The sequence below is a fragment of the Carlito syrichta genome, unplaced genomic scaffold, assembly GCF_000164805.1.
Source record: "Carlito syrichta isolate Samal-C Ts95f unplaced genomic scaffold, Tarsius_syrichta-2.0.1 Scaffold315804, whole genome shotgun sequence".
NCBI lineage: Eukaryota > Metazoa > Chordata > Mammalia > Primates > Tarsiidae > Carlito > Carlito syrichta.
Window position 1 is genome coordinate 330,619 of NW_007259900.1, and position 15,734 is coordinate 346,352.

Consider the following 15,734-nt stretch of genomic DNA (forward strand, 5'->3'; position numbering starts at 1 on the left):
CATGGTAGTTCAGTGAAGAAACTGGGATTAAACTCCATACGAACTGACTTTTGGTTCAATTCTCTTTCCACTGTACCTCACTGAGCAAATATCTCAAAACCTACCTGTCTCAATGAAAGTATTAAGCCAGTGGCAATACCACCAATCAGCTATATAACATTTATAATACAAAATACCTGCCAGTGTTCTCAATAAAATAGTTTAACAAGGATGGGAAATACAATTAAGACAGTAGTATCTAAAGTTACTAAAGGAAAAAGGCTAAATATAAAATATGCTTAGCTCCTCTGTTAATATAAAAATTTATTATACCTGTTCAACATGCCTAAGCCAAAGAATGAATAGCTCATTTTCACAAATGGAAGATGTCAGAATCCACAAGTCTAGCATAAAGCTTTTATTTCATAGTTTTTCTAGAAATTATTATGATTTTCTAGAAGTCATAATGAGTATGATTATTTTATAACAGTAAAACCCATATCTTAACATACTGAATTAATACAAAATGATTTCATTGAATCCTGTACATAAAAACAAAGAAAATAAACCTCTTCAATTTGTCAAAATATAATAATGTAGCAATATCCCATTAAACCACACTCTTCTAAAAGTAGAACACAATTGGCAAGGAAACAGAAAACCCAAATGACTCCAATGAGTGTGATATTACCAAGGGTTGCGATGGTTAATTTCATGTCAACTTGGCCAGGTTGTGGTGCCCAGACGTTAATGTTCAAATGGTCAAATACCAGTCTAAACATTGCTGTGAAGATATTTTTTAGATGTGATGAACATTTAAATCAGTAGACTGGGTAAAGCAAATTACCCTCCATAATGTAGGTGGATATCATCCAATCAGTCAAACGTCTTAAAAGACTGAGGTCCCCTAGAAGGAATTCAACCTCCAGACTACCTTAGGACTCAAGCTGCAACATCAAAACTTCCCTGGATCTCCAGCTTGCCAGTATGCCCTGCAGATTTCAGACTTGCCAGACCACATAATCATGTTGAGTCAATTCTTTAAAACCATCTGCCTGTATCTGTGACCTATACATGTAATAGCTCTTCCTCATCTGCAGAGGATGCAATCCAAGACCCGCCAGTTGATGCCTAAACCGATAGATAGTACCAAATACCTATATACACTATATGTGATAGTTGATCTGATAACCAAATCTACTATTAAGTGACTAACAGGCAAGTAGTGTATACAGCATGAATACACTGGACAATGGGATGATTCATATCTTGGGCAGAATGGAGCAGGACAGCAGATTTCATCACACTATTCAGATTGATGCAAAATTTAAAACTGAAGAATTGTTTATTTCTGGAACTTTCCATTTAATATTTTTAGATCATGGTTGAACACAAGTAACAGAAACCACAGAGAGCAAAACTGAGGATAAAAGGGGACTACTGTATACACATCCTATTGGTTCTATTTTTCTGAAGAACCATGACTAGTACAAGGGCTAACAGTAAAAAAAAAAAAAAAAAAAGGCACCAGGAAAAGCAGGGATGAAGCAAAGGGGGCTGAGTTGCATAAGGAACCAACACCTGGCCTCATAAGTCAGCTGAAAGCACTGCTTTAGTCAAATTACAATATAATTTGCTATGGTTTGGATGTCTCTTCCAAAACTTATGTTGACATTTAACTGCCATTATAACTGTATTAAGAGGTAAGCCTTTTAAAAGGTGATTAGACCATGAGGAGGTCTGCCCTCTTGAAAGAATTAATGCCAGTAACAAGGGAGTAGTTCCTGATCAAAGGATGAAGTTCAGTTCCCATCCCTTCTGTCTCACCCATGCTTCACCACATGATGCCTTCCATCATGTATTGACATAACAAGAAGGGCCTCATCATATGCAGCTCTTCAATCCTGGACTTCCCAGCCCCCAGAACCGTAAACCAAATGAATTTTTTCTTTATAAACTACCCAGCCTGTAGTATTCAGTAATAATGCAGAAAATCAACTAAGACATAGTTTAAAAGTAAAATTCTTTGGGTAGCTCTCATAAATATTAGTTGGAATTATGTACAATAAAGAACTGTGGTGTAATACTATGCTATTTTCTAAATATGAAAATTATGTTGCTTGTCCCCTTTCATTAGAGCAAACTTTTTTAGTTGTTAGATTTTTATCAACATAATCATGCTAACACCTATTTATCTCTGTGATAAATGACTTTGAAAATATGCACCTAGACTTCAGGATAGTGGTTTAGAAACAGAATACAACTAGACAGAGTAACTCACTAACTTAACATCAGAAATAGTGCTATAATCAGAAATAGTGCTATAATCTCTGTTGAGTCAACAGAGAATTTGCTACTAGTATGCTGCCATCATCTTCTGGCCATGGGACAACTAAAACAGAAATGTAAAGACTTTGAAAAGATCCGGAAAAAGAAGAGGTCTTAACAGCACTACTTAGTGAGAAAAACGAAGGATTTTTGAGATTATTTTAAAAAGCTGTTCTGTCTATTATTTCCTTGAGGCCTTAATACAACATTCAACTCACTAGGAAGCAAAGTTTCAGATCAAGAAGTTCACATCCTCTATCTGTGCCTGTATCTCCATAAGAAAACAGATGGCAGCATCCTTTATTCAGAGTAGAGGAGAAACTGACCTAATGGGATACGTTTACCTGTGCATATTGCTTAGCCCTCTGTCACCTGCAGTGAGTCTCAACCGAGGGCAGCAATTTTTCCTTTATGGAACATTTAGCCAAGTCTGGAGGCATTTCTAGTTGTCACAACTAGGGGAAACTACTGAAGTTCAGTGAATATAGGCCAGAAATACTGCTAAACAGTCTACAAGGTTGAGAAACCCTATCCCATTACTACTACTAAGGATGTACCTCCTAGTCTCTAGAACTCAGAGGGAGAAAACTTGTTTTTAGTATAATGGATTTAAACACAGAACACATTTTCTTCATCAGAACAAAGACATAAGGGTAGTTAGCTACAGCAGCACATAATAATATGTATTTACACAGTTACATAAATATAGTGGCAAAATAGTGTTTTAGAGCTTGGAATAAAGTATATTTAGAGTTTCAAGTAACTTATGAAAGCCTTAAATTCAATTTGTTTAATATGTTTTTATTGAACAAATTCTACATCATACAATATGATAAATATTAAGGATTCAACAAAGAATTTCTATCTTCATGGAGCTTATAGTACTTAAAATTTCTTTTAGCAGTCACTCAACAAATAACTATTACATACTTTTGGATGCCAGGGTAAAATAAATGAGTACAGTATAGTTCTAGTCATAGAAGTGCTCATAATCCAGCAACAACATGACACATAGGTAAGAGATGCAAAGCAAAGTACTATGCATACTCAGTATTTCTAATCCCCTTATTATTTCTTTATTTAGAAACTAATAATATGGATATTTCCAAATTGCAACTGAAGCAGATGGTACTACAGAAATCTGGCACAGTCCAAGTGCTTTTTCTTCTTTTTTTTATAATTTATCCTCCTGCCTTTTTCATGTAAGTCTACTGAGATAAAACTGTGCCTTATGTATGCATTTTAAAAATCAGGCTGTTATGAAGATTGTGAAAGAGTTTAAAACAATTCAAACTAACAATACACCAGTCTATTCTCCTCTTACCAGTGTTGTGATATGTATCTACCCATCCCCCATCACCATCATCCTCTTCAATGATAGCTTCCAATTCATCTGAATATTCCATCTGTTTACACCGCTTGTAGCATGGCACTATTTTAAAAAACAAAATAGCAAATAGTTATTAGCACATAGTCTGCTAACCATAAATCCATTAGAAAGAAGAGAAAGTTTATTTCATAAAAGAGGATTTTTATACCACCAAAATATTAAGTGAATATTTCACTTTTAATGAAAGTGATTAAGAGTTACATTCACCCCCACAGACTCATTATTATTTGACCACACTTATCTTTCCTTAAATTGCGTTTTCAGAAGACAAGTGGGAAGGTTCTATTGGGAGTGTTCTATACATCCTTTTCCCATGAAGGTCTGTGAAGAACAGCAGGCTAAAGCCAGAAATGTCATTGCTCAATTTCAGTCTAATGAATAATAACACCTCATTTTAATGGTTTTACTCTCAGAACATGGAGGTACCAGCTGTCATATTCAGAGGTGGTAGAGGTGACCTCTGGTTTTCAAAGATAAAGTAACTTTCAACATAAATTTCATAATTCATATTTAAGTTCCAGTTATTTATAATGGATAAAACAGTTTAAAATTTACCAACCTCCTAAACTGCATTCCTTTATATAACCCTGGTGCCAAAAGTTTTTCACACAACAAATGTATGGGTCAACAAATTGCTATTAATCTCATAATTTTTAAAAGATAATCAATATATAAATGATTAATCCTAATAATGAAAAACATGTTGCAGTAAAGAAAACACTGCTATTTTGTACATATTATTTTTCCTTTCCTATAAAGAGCAAATCAGAACTGAAATCAATGTATTGCTATGTGATTAGTTAGGAACTGTCACAATCTTTTGATGTTGTTTTTAAATTAGTTTCATAAATAAGATACTTCCTGTTTCAAAATATTTTTTGTGCCTATCGGCAATCCTTCAACAACACAATATAATAAAATCTTTAGCTATGAACTTTTAGATGTCAAAGGTAGTACCAATTTCATTTTCCATGATAAATTTAAGTCTAAAGAAGATTAAAATAAAATAACAAAAAAGATTATGAATATAAAGTCAACTTTAAAACATTAAAATAGAAGAAGTTCAATATTCCTTAGAGCCCTTCCTTCATATCTTGACAACTAGATCTTTTTAGCAAAAAGAAATAACAAAAACAAGAGATAAAAACCAAGGAAAAAATATTCCAGACTTTCATTATATTTCCAAATTTCTGTCTGAAAGAAACTGTAAGTACAGCTGTAAGCACATGTTAGGATCCCTAAGTGCTAAGGGCCTTTTAAAAAGTATATATATATACTTTTATTCTGTGCAAAATTTACTAAGTATACAATATAATTCTTACCATTTTTGGTTACCAAAAATTGTTTGCCTGTTGGTAGGTATGCCTTCACTTTCAATTCTTCCCCTGTAGCCCTTTAAAAACAATGAAAAGCACCAAAGTAAAAAATATATTTTAAAAGGCAAGTACAGAAGATATCACATATAAATCTAAAAACTAAAGAATCTTTACTTCTAAGAAAATTGTTTTAGAATTGATTTGGGAAGGATGTCATTAAGTGATATATATGTCAGGGCAATGAAAAAGCACAATAATATAAGTGAACTATACCAAGAGATACACACAGACCTAAGACAACTTGGATTACATATTAGACAAAAAAGGCAGAATAATATAGAACTATTAAGAAACCATTATGTTTGCCTCTGAACAAATAAAAATGATGCTCCATAGTGAGCTGCAGCCTACTTTATAATTTCTCAGATTTTTAATCCTAAAGTACTGCTCATCTTGAGAACAAGAAAAGGCAGGAAAAAAGCTGCATGTCATTACATAACAATGTAGGTGGCTGGCAATATTCCTGTCCCTACCACTGCGTTAAAATTGGAACTAAGAAACAAAAAATGCTTTGAATCATAAGATGATAATACTGAGAATAATGCTTAAAAACAAATAAACAAAAAACCCTTTCACTGGGTGCTTATTAAGTACAGAACTTAGATCTCTAGTGGGTTATTTCTAATTAATCCTCATATCTCTAAGAGGTAGGTAATATTCCCATTTTATAGATAAGTAAATTAAGCTTAACCAGAAGGAAGAAGGTAATATTTCCATTTTATAGTTAAATAAATTAAAGCTTAGCCAGAAGGAGGAAGAGACAGGATTAAGCCAAGCAACTCCAGGGCCCCTACTCTTAAAACACTACTCCCTCTGTGGGTCAGAGCCAACTACAACATTTCTCAGCTAGCCTGTAATCCCAGCACTATGGGAGGCAGAGGAGAGAAGACTGCCTGAGCCCAGGGGTTCAAGACCAGCCTGGGTAACCAGGCAAGACCTCATCTCTCCAATAACTCAAAAAATTGGCCAGGCATGGTAGCACACACCTGTAGTTCCAGCTACTTGGAAGGCTGAGGTGGAAGGATCACCTGAACCCAGAAGGTAGAGGCTGCAGTGGGCATGAACACACTCCAGTCTGGGGGACAGAGTGAGATTACAACTCAAAGAAAAAAAAGAAAAGAAATACCTTGGCATCTGCCTAACCAGAGAAGTGAAAGACCTTTACAATGAAAACTACGAAACACTGCTCAAAGAAATCTAAGAAGATACAAACAAATTGAAAAATATTCCATTCTCATAGATTGGAAAAAAATCAACATTGTTAAGATGTCCATCCTACTCAAGGTAATCTATAGGTTTAAAACAATGCCCATCAAATTACCAACATCATTCTTCTCAGACCTGAAAACAATACAGAAATTCATACGGAAACGTAAACAACCATGAATAGCCAAAATAATCCTCAGGGGGGGAAAAAAAACCCAAACGGGAGTTATCACACTTCCTAACTTTAAACTTTATTATAATCAACAGCCACAATAATCAAAACAGCCTGGTACTGCTACAAGAACAGGCATATAGACCAATGGAATAGGATAGAGATTCTGAAAGCAAAGCCTCAATTTCTCAACCAACTCATCTTCAACAAAGCCTCCACCAACAACCACTGGGGAGAGAACCAATTCAGTAAATGGTGCTGGGAAAACTGGCTGACCACATACGGAAGAATGAAACAAGACCCCTACCTATTACCATACACAAAAATCAACTCCAAATGGATCAAAGACTTAAACGTAAAACCTCAAAGTATAAGAATCTTAGAAAATGCAGGAGCCATCCTTACAGCAACTGGAATAGACAACCAAATTCTGATCAAAACCCCAAAAGTCCATGCCATAAGAGATAAGATAGACAAGTGGGACCTCATCAAACTGAAAAGCTTCTGCAAAGCAAAAGAAACCACTAAGTGAGTAGGGAAATAGCCCATAGAATGGGAAAAAATAACTGCCAACTGTGTCTCTTACATCCAGGATCTACAAGGAACTCAAACATGCCAAAAAGGAAAAAAAACAAACAGCCCTATTAAAGATATGAATAGACCAGCCTGGGTAACTAGGCAAAAACTAGGGTAAAAGATATGAATAGACACTTCTCAAAAGAAGACACACGAGCAGGCAACAGAGACATGCAAAAATGCTCAGACTCACTAATAATCAAAGAAATGTCACACTGAGATGCCTCCTAACTCCAGTCAGGATGGCCATCATTAATAACTCAAAAAACAACAGATGCTGCAGAGGATGCAGAGAAAAGGGAATACTTCTACACTGATGGTGGGAGTGTAAACTAGTACAGCCTCTTTGGAAAACAGTGTGGTGATTTCTAAAAGATCTAAAAGGCGACCTTCCATATGACCCAGCAATCCCCCTTCTGAGAATATACCCAGAGGAACTCATTTCATCCTACAAAAAAGATACCTGCGCACGCACATTTACTGCAGCACTATTCACAATAGCCAAAACATAGAACCAATTGTGCTGCCCATCAAAAGTGGACTGCATAAAAAAATGTGGTATGATGGAATATTATGCAGTCATTAAGAAGGACAAAATTATAGACTTTGCAGCAACTTGGATGGATTTAGAGTCTATCATACCCAGTGATATATTATAGAAGCAAAGAACTGAGTACCACATGTTCTCACTCATAAGTGGACCCTGAACATTTATCATAATACTATTTGAAAAGGATTGACAGTAGTGGGACACTGTGGGGGAGGGGCACAGAACATCAATAAGGATACCTGATCCCAAATCAGGCAAAATGAGGACCAATGGGAGGCCCAAACTGCATCTGTACGATGACCACTTATGTATCCAATGCTGAATTGTACCCCATATCTTTACAGTAAAAAAAAAATTAAAGAAAATAAAATTTGTTCAGATTCTTTTGTGGGCCATCTACTGGAATCGGCCAGAGCTAGGATGGCATATGGTGTCTTGAGCATACATTTGGAGTTCTGCTGCCTTTTCAAGCTTCAGTTTAAAGTTCAAACCATAGATCTGAGTATAAGATAAAGCTAGGAAATGTCCTAATATCATCTGACAGCTTTCTAGGCTTCTTTTAACTAGTCCCAAGTGTCAAATTTGACAAAGTCATGGTAATGCCTAAAGTTCTGAGGAAGATGTCAAAACAAGGTCATGATAGCACTTGTTCACATGAAGATATTAGCATGGAAAGACTGCCTCTAGCACTGACAAAATGAATTGTTCCTTTGGTCCAGCAATTCAGTCAGAAGTATGAACACTGAAATGAGGTATAATTGAGTTCTAAGTTTCAATAAAATTATTTAAGCCATCATAATTCATAAAATGGAAATATATACTACTAGTATCTGCTCAAAGATCATCCTGTCCATAGATATAAGTCCTTACAAGAATGCTATAAGTCAAATGCCTAAATAACTTAAACAATTAAAAGCTAGGACAAATAAACCTCAATAACAAAAATGTATATCTATCATTCTAAAAAACCCTAAATCAGTTATTTTCACAAAATGATTATTTAGTTAAACCTTATATTCATTTGACCTGAAATAAAAATTATAGACCAGAACCTAGCTAAATATAGTTGCAATAGAAAATTTAGAATAGAGGGAAAAAAATTTTTTAAATCTTTATTAAATAAAAGAGCTTCTATGATATAAACTCAATTTTAAACACAGAACAAGCTATGTACAGTGGATTACACCTGTAATCCCAGCACTTTGGGGGCTGAGGCAAGAGGACCATCTGAGCCCAGGAGTTTGAGATAAGCCTAGGCAATATGGCAAGACCTTGCTCAACAACAAAAAAATTTTTTTAAATAGCTGGGCATGGTGTCATGCACCTATAGTCTCAGCTACTCAGGAAACTGAGGTGGTAGGATCTTCTGAGCCCAGAAAGTCAAGGCTGCAGTGAGCTGTGATTGTGCCACTGTACACCAACCTGGGCAACAGAGTGAGACTGTAATTCAATAAATAAATGATTAGATAAGTAAAAAAATTGAACCTGATATTTTACTCTTTTTTGGTACATAAGAAATAAGCTCTACAAGATAAAAAGCTATTGACAAAAGCAGTGCCAACTGTTTCAGGTACACGGTAGATAAAAAAATGAAGGGGAATACAATAAGCTGGCATTCTAACTCTGGTCTAACAGAGTTTAATAATTAAGCTCTTTAGATATTAAGGCTTAAACATTATCAATTAAAGCCCTGTTAATTATAGAGCTCCTACACTCAATTAAAATTGTACCTTTAACTACAATTGAAAAATTGTTATAAAGGAAAAAAAAAAGATACAAGTTGAAGCACCTATATCCAAACAAGGTGATAACGTCAAACAATTTCAGCTTAAATAAAATAGTTTTGTCAGTACGGGGATCAATTTTTTAGCTGTCAGGGAGTTTTTACAAGTACTTAAAAGTAATGAAACCACATTTGTTTCAAAATATTCTGTTATTACTCAGGATATTTAAAAGTATACACTGCAAGAACTGCTAAACTGCTTAGAGTACTTTAGTAATTAAAAAGTAATGAAAATAAAAATTTACAGCCTCTTACGAGCAGATTTATAGTTAAGATCTCAATTGGTTTCACAAATCTTTCTTTTAACCTTAACTTCCTAGAGAGGGAACATACTTTTTAACCCTCATAGAATATGCTCATGTCTTATGTTTTGAAAATATAAAATTGTAATATCTCTGCATTTATTAAGTCATAAAAATGATTAATAAGCATGTTAACTTGAAAAAATAAGCTAATCAAATTATTAAACAACTGAACATTATTTTTTTTAAAACCTCAAGCTCAAACTGTACACTGTAAAGAAAAGAAATACCAGTAAAGGAAGCAAACACATGTATCTCAAAGAGGTCCATCTGTTATGCTAAAATAGGTGTAACACCCACCTGTTCTTCCTTTATTTTACTTTGAGTATCATTTAGGGAACTGTTTAATAGAAAATCTACTGGGAGAGGATTAAACTGGTCATTCTAATTTTCATATACTAACCTATTTTGCAAACTGCCATAATCCTGAAGCCACACCTTTTACTAGTTTTCTATTCTTCACTCAACATTACTTACCATTGCCATGTTGGACAGTGGTGGACTAAGTGATCTCCAGCTGCCACAAACTATTCAGGATTTAGCAGGAATATGAAAAAAGGGAAAAAGGAAAATTGAGTATCACTAAATGAAGGATGAAAAAATACCAAACTGATCACCCTGGATAACCTTGAAACTCAATAATCAATTAAAATGCAAAATAGCACCAAACCTGCTCTACCTGCCTCAAAACTTATTATTATTATTAAGCTGCCAAGATTTTTAACATGCATAAAAATTCATTAATTTTGGAAGAAAAAAAATCAAGTGCTTTTTAAAATTCAATTTTTTAGCCGGGCTCAGTGGCTCAGTCTGTAATCCCGTGCCTTGAGAGGTTGAGGTGAGTGAATTGCCTGAGCCCGCGGGTTCGAGACCCACCTGGGCAACTTGGCGAGACCTCCTCTCTACAATAAATCAAAAAATTAGCTGGGCTAGTGCCGCGCGCCTGTAGTTCCAGCTACTTGGAAGGCTGAGGCGGAAGGATCGCTGGAGCCCAGCAGGCCACTGCACTCCAGTCTGGCGACAGAGTGAGACTCCAATTCAAAAAAAAGAAAAAAATTCAATTTTTATCACTGGATTAAGTAATGTCAAAAGCATACAGTTTCATGACATTAATAATGGTAAGGCTACCAGACTTAAAATGTCAAAACCCATTTTAAAGATAAATAAAATGTAGAGAAATTCTTGCTAATTACTAAAAACTCTATAAAAATATTTGAAAAAATTACTAAATAGATACAGATCTATAATATAAATCTACTTTATCACAGTGCATATTTTTTCTTCCTCTTTTTTTTTCAATTTAAGTAATTGCTAGTTTTGAAAGTTTTTTCTCACTCTTAAAGGAATAATTCATAAAAGATAAGAAATGCAATGCAAAAAAAAAAAAAGAAAAAGAAATAAGTTAGGAAGTTTTAGACTGACTCTGAAAATACTTACAAAATTAAGAAATTGAATCCTCTAACAAACCTTGGGCTTTCTGGGCTGGTTGAACATTGTGTAAGATTCTGTTTTTCTTCAGAAATAAAAACCAGACTCAGAAACAGTTTAATCTTTTGAGAATTTCTAGTTTACACAGACAAGAGCTATCTTACACAGCGGACAGAAATCTTGCTTATTTCTGAGTGTAGAAAATGAAAGTCTGCAAGGCATAACTGTACTGGTCCCAACTTAAGCAGTATGCTCATATACTTGCTCAATTACTATTTCACAACAGTTCTGACTTAAAAATCTTGTACTGTTCATGAGTTTATTACACAGCAAAAAAATTACAATATATTTAATCTTCTAATGTCTTTCTGAAAAAATGTTTATATAAAATACTCTAATTTAAGAGTAAAATTCTACCAAGTCAGAATTCTGAGAATAATCTTTTACGATGAAATATTAACAAGACACGGCAACTGTATTCCCAAAAGAAACTTTGCGTTTCTGTTCTTTTATTTCAAATAATCTTTTTTTTTTTTTTGGAAACAGGATCTTACTCTGTTGCACAGGCTGGAGGGCAGTAGTGCAATCTTAGCTCACTGCAACCTCAAACTCCTGGGCTCAAGCCATCTTCCGAGTAGCTAGAACTATACCACAGGCAAGGCAACATGCCTGGCAATTTTTTTTATTTTCTTGTAGAGACATGGTCTCGCTATGTTGCCCAGGCTGGTCTTGAAATCCTGGCATCAAAAGACCCTCCTGCCTTGGCACCCTAAAGTGCTGGAATTACAGACGTGAGCCAACACGCTTGGCCTCAAATAATATTTTTATTATTTAAACTGCTTAAGCAAAGACAAAAGCCAAAATGAAAACCATATTCTCTTCCCCAGGTTTTAAGCATTTTGGAGTCACTGCAACCAGATGCTACGTTTAGCTCTGTGGTTATGAGGAATGAGTTTATCGCCATTAAAAGTAATAATTTAACAAAATGCAAGCAAAACAAAAAATTTAAAATTTAAAATCCCTCTAGCAGCTTTCTATTAAAAAAGTAACAGAAACACTACAAGGTAACAAAAACTGTAACAAATAAGAAATGCACTAATTAGTACATGTGTACATCTAGCCTCATTAGCAATGGCCATTATTACTTGCTTCCTATGTCAAATGAAACAAAATGTAAGCTATACACTCAAATTTCTAAATGACCAGTATTGTTTACAGTATCTCGTTCTTAGTGATTAAATGCTCTCTTGTGAAACTATCAATGCATGCATGATACTGACTAATTCCAACGAAACAGAATCATTTTGGTGAGCAACTCTATTCTTCAGGCTACCCTCTATTAACAGTATTCTACTGTTCATACACACATCCAATATTTTTTTTTCCCAGACAACACAGTTTTCGATACTGGCTACCCCTCATTTTAAACTGATTACTCCCACACCTCTCAATGAAAACAAAAAGACAGCTGAAGTGTGACAGATAGAAACCCAGAAAGAGTAAGAATAAATGAACACATCTATTCAGTATATATAGCATGTACCCAAAGCAAACGAAGCCTTCCTGTTTTCCTCCTCCAAGTTCATTCTAGTCGAACTCAACCCTGTAATTGTGCTATATCCCAACTCAGTATTATGTGCTACCACCCAGATGGGCTAGTTTTGCTTTGGATTTTTTTTTAAAGAAGAAAATTCGCGGGGCTCGGTGGCTCAGCCTGTAATCCCATGCCTTTGGGAGGCCGAGGTGAGTGCATTGCCTGAGCCCGCGGGTTCAAGACCCGCCTGAGCAGCAAGACCTCATCTCTACGATAAATCAAAAAATCAGCCGAGCGTGGTAGCGCATGCCTGTAATTCCAGCTACTTGGAAGGCTGAGGCGGAAGAATCACTGGAGCCCAGCAGGTCGAGGCTGCGGTGGCCGGGAGCGGCCACTGCATTCCAGTCTGGGTGACAGAGTGAGACTCCAACTCAAAAAAAAAAAAAAAAAAAAAAAGAGGAAAATTCATAAACTGCTTCATGATGCAATTAAGTATAACAGTTATTCATTCTAGAAAGAATTTCTGTTTTAAAACAGCTTAATTCTATTTGATGACTACAGACTTGCATCCCTAATTCCAACTATCTATTTAGCAATTAGTTTATCTTCACACAGAGAAGATAAAGCCAAAGAATGCAACAAAAAAAGCATACTTCTATCTCTGGTCTTGACTTCAGATACTTAAAGAGCCATGTTCAAATTACACATGGATTTTTGTTTGGAAAGAATGTTAATGATATCCTTAAAATCAAAACTTAGGTTTTATTTGGCATTCCAGGTATTCAGCTAATGAAACCTAAGGTAAAACAGGACCTGCAGAGAATGTCTAGACCAAACCCCTGATTTAAAGATGAGGAAACATGACACCTAGGCCAGGATAGCTTAACTGATTTGTTCAAGTTAGGAGAAATTAGAGAAATGTCTAGAAAGCAGGTCTCCTGGGTTCTTTATATTACCATGTGTCTTCACTAAAAATAAAGACAATTTTGATAAAAGATCAATTCAGCATACCATTTTTAGAACTGGCTAGGATTTGGGACTAGATAGACTCCATCAAGGTCGGGCTCGGTGGCTCAGCCTGTAATCCCAGCACTTTGGGAGGCCGAGGTGAGTGGACTGCCTGAGCCCACAGGTTCAAGACCTGCCTGGGCAACTTGGCGAGACCTCATCTCTACAATAAATCAAAATGAGCCAGGCATGGTAGCGCACACCTGTAGTTCCAGCTACTTGGAAGGCTGAGGCAGAAGGATCGCCGGAGCCCAGCGGGTCGAGGCTGAGGTGGCCGGGAGGGGGCACTGCACTCCAGTCTGGGTGACAGAGTGAGACTCCAACTCAAAAAAAAAGGAAAAGAAAACTGAAAGAGCAGTTAATTCTCTGGCTTGAGGCTTTGGAATTTATGCAGCACCTTCATCACACAACATGGCTTATTTCAAAACGTTTCTTTCAAAACAGTGAATAAAGATATATTGCCAATGAGTGGTGCTTTCAGTGAGAGGTAAAGATCAAGCTTAAATAAATGCTTTGTCTTTTATTAAGAACAAAATGTCTGATAAAACCATAACTATTCATAGAACTGGGGTCTAAAAGTGTTTTTAGCTCAGTATTTATTCTCTAGGGACAACAAAATAAATTACCTAAACAAAAGAGATCTCTTATTATACAAATGTGATGAACACGTAAAATGATTCCTTAAAACATAATTCTATATTAAATAAAATACAACTGGCCTATGAAGTAACTTAGTTCCAGCATTAAGCAGTTTCAACACTACTTGGTTGGTAGAAAAAGTATAAAGAACGATGGAAAAAAATCAGTGTCCAGTATGTAGGAATAAAATATGTAAGCTGAATATTAAGAAAACAATATCTAAGTAGTGAGCAAAGTTTCCCAATGGAAAGCGTGAAAATTTATATTTGGTGCAGACAGAGGCAAGACATAGAAAAAACTACAGAGCTCACTGTGCACACAATACAACACAAATACAAATGAAGGATAAGTGACCAAAGGACTCTTTTCCATTCCCTCTCTCACCCTCATTTCTAAATAAAGAGGAACTACAGAGAAATATGAGAAGTGGCAAACTGAGAGGGAAGTTACATCTTTCCTTCTATGGGAAGTACAAATCCCCACAAATCACTAATATAGTGATTAAAATAATAAAATCTAATTTTACTCAAATCAAAATGAAAGCTCAAGATGTTTTCTTAAAAAACAGAAAAGTCACCTAGTTTAATATAATCATAAACTATAAAGGCTTCAGCATATCTTCAACACTTACCTCTTCTGGAGTGATCACCCCTGTTTCCTTAAACTTTGATTCCTAAAGGAAAGCAAAAACAGTATTATGTCATCTTTTATTTTCAATTAAAAATGTTTTGGGGAAAGACATTTGCCAGTACCCTTCTAGGCAATGGAAACATGTACAAATACATATATAGAGATCTTTATCTACATCTCTTTCTATTTATATGTATCTATTTCACTGGTACCTGACTACAGGAATATACATGTCTAATGTAGGAAAAAGACATGAAAAGAATTATACTACTATGTGATCAGTGTCATCTATGTAAACATTCAAAGGTTTAAATAAAAATGAAGCCTCCTGCTGGAGAGGGTGTGGTGAAAAGGGAACACTTCTACACTGCTGGTGGGAGTGTAAGCTAGTGCAACCTCTGTGGAAAGCAGTGTGGCGATTCCTAAAAGCTCTAAAAATTGACCTTCCATATGACCCTGCAATCTCCCTACTGGGAATATACCCTGAAGAACACAAATCACTCTATAAAAAAGATACCTGCACACGTATGTTTATCGCAGCATTGTTCACAATAGCAAGAACCTGGAAACAACCATGCTGCCCATCAAAAGAGGACTGGATTAAAAAAATGTGGTACATATACACGATGGAATACTACGCAGCCATAAAAAAGAACAAAATCATGAATTTTGCAGCAACCTGGATGGAACTAGAGTCTATAATACTGAGTGACCTCACACAGAAACAAAGATCAGAATATCACATGTTCTCACTCATATAATGGACCTTGAACATCCAAGGTAATACTATAACAAAATGACTGACGGTACTGGGAAACTATGGGGGGGAAGGG

At 35.5% G+C, this 15,734-nt stretch overlaps 1 protein-coding gene across 1 annotated transcript in view; it reads right to left on the minus strand.

Annotated features, from left to right (window-relative positions):
* Positions 1-15,734, minus strand: part of ATG3 (autophagy related 3) — a 37,648-nt gene that overhangs the window by 18,724 nt on the left and 3,190 nt on the right. Inside the window, exons 3-5 of the mRNA XM_008073289.1 lie at positions 10,140-10,189; positions 5,020-5,090; positions 3,632-3,739 (exon numbers count right to left, since the gene is read on the minus strand). Coding sequence (XP_008071480.1) covers positions 3,632-3,739; positions 5,020-5,090; positions 10,140-10,189 — 229 coding nt within the window. The remainder of the gene's footprint in view (positions 1-3,631; positions 3,740-5,019; positions 5,091-10,139; positions 10,190-15,734) is intronic.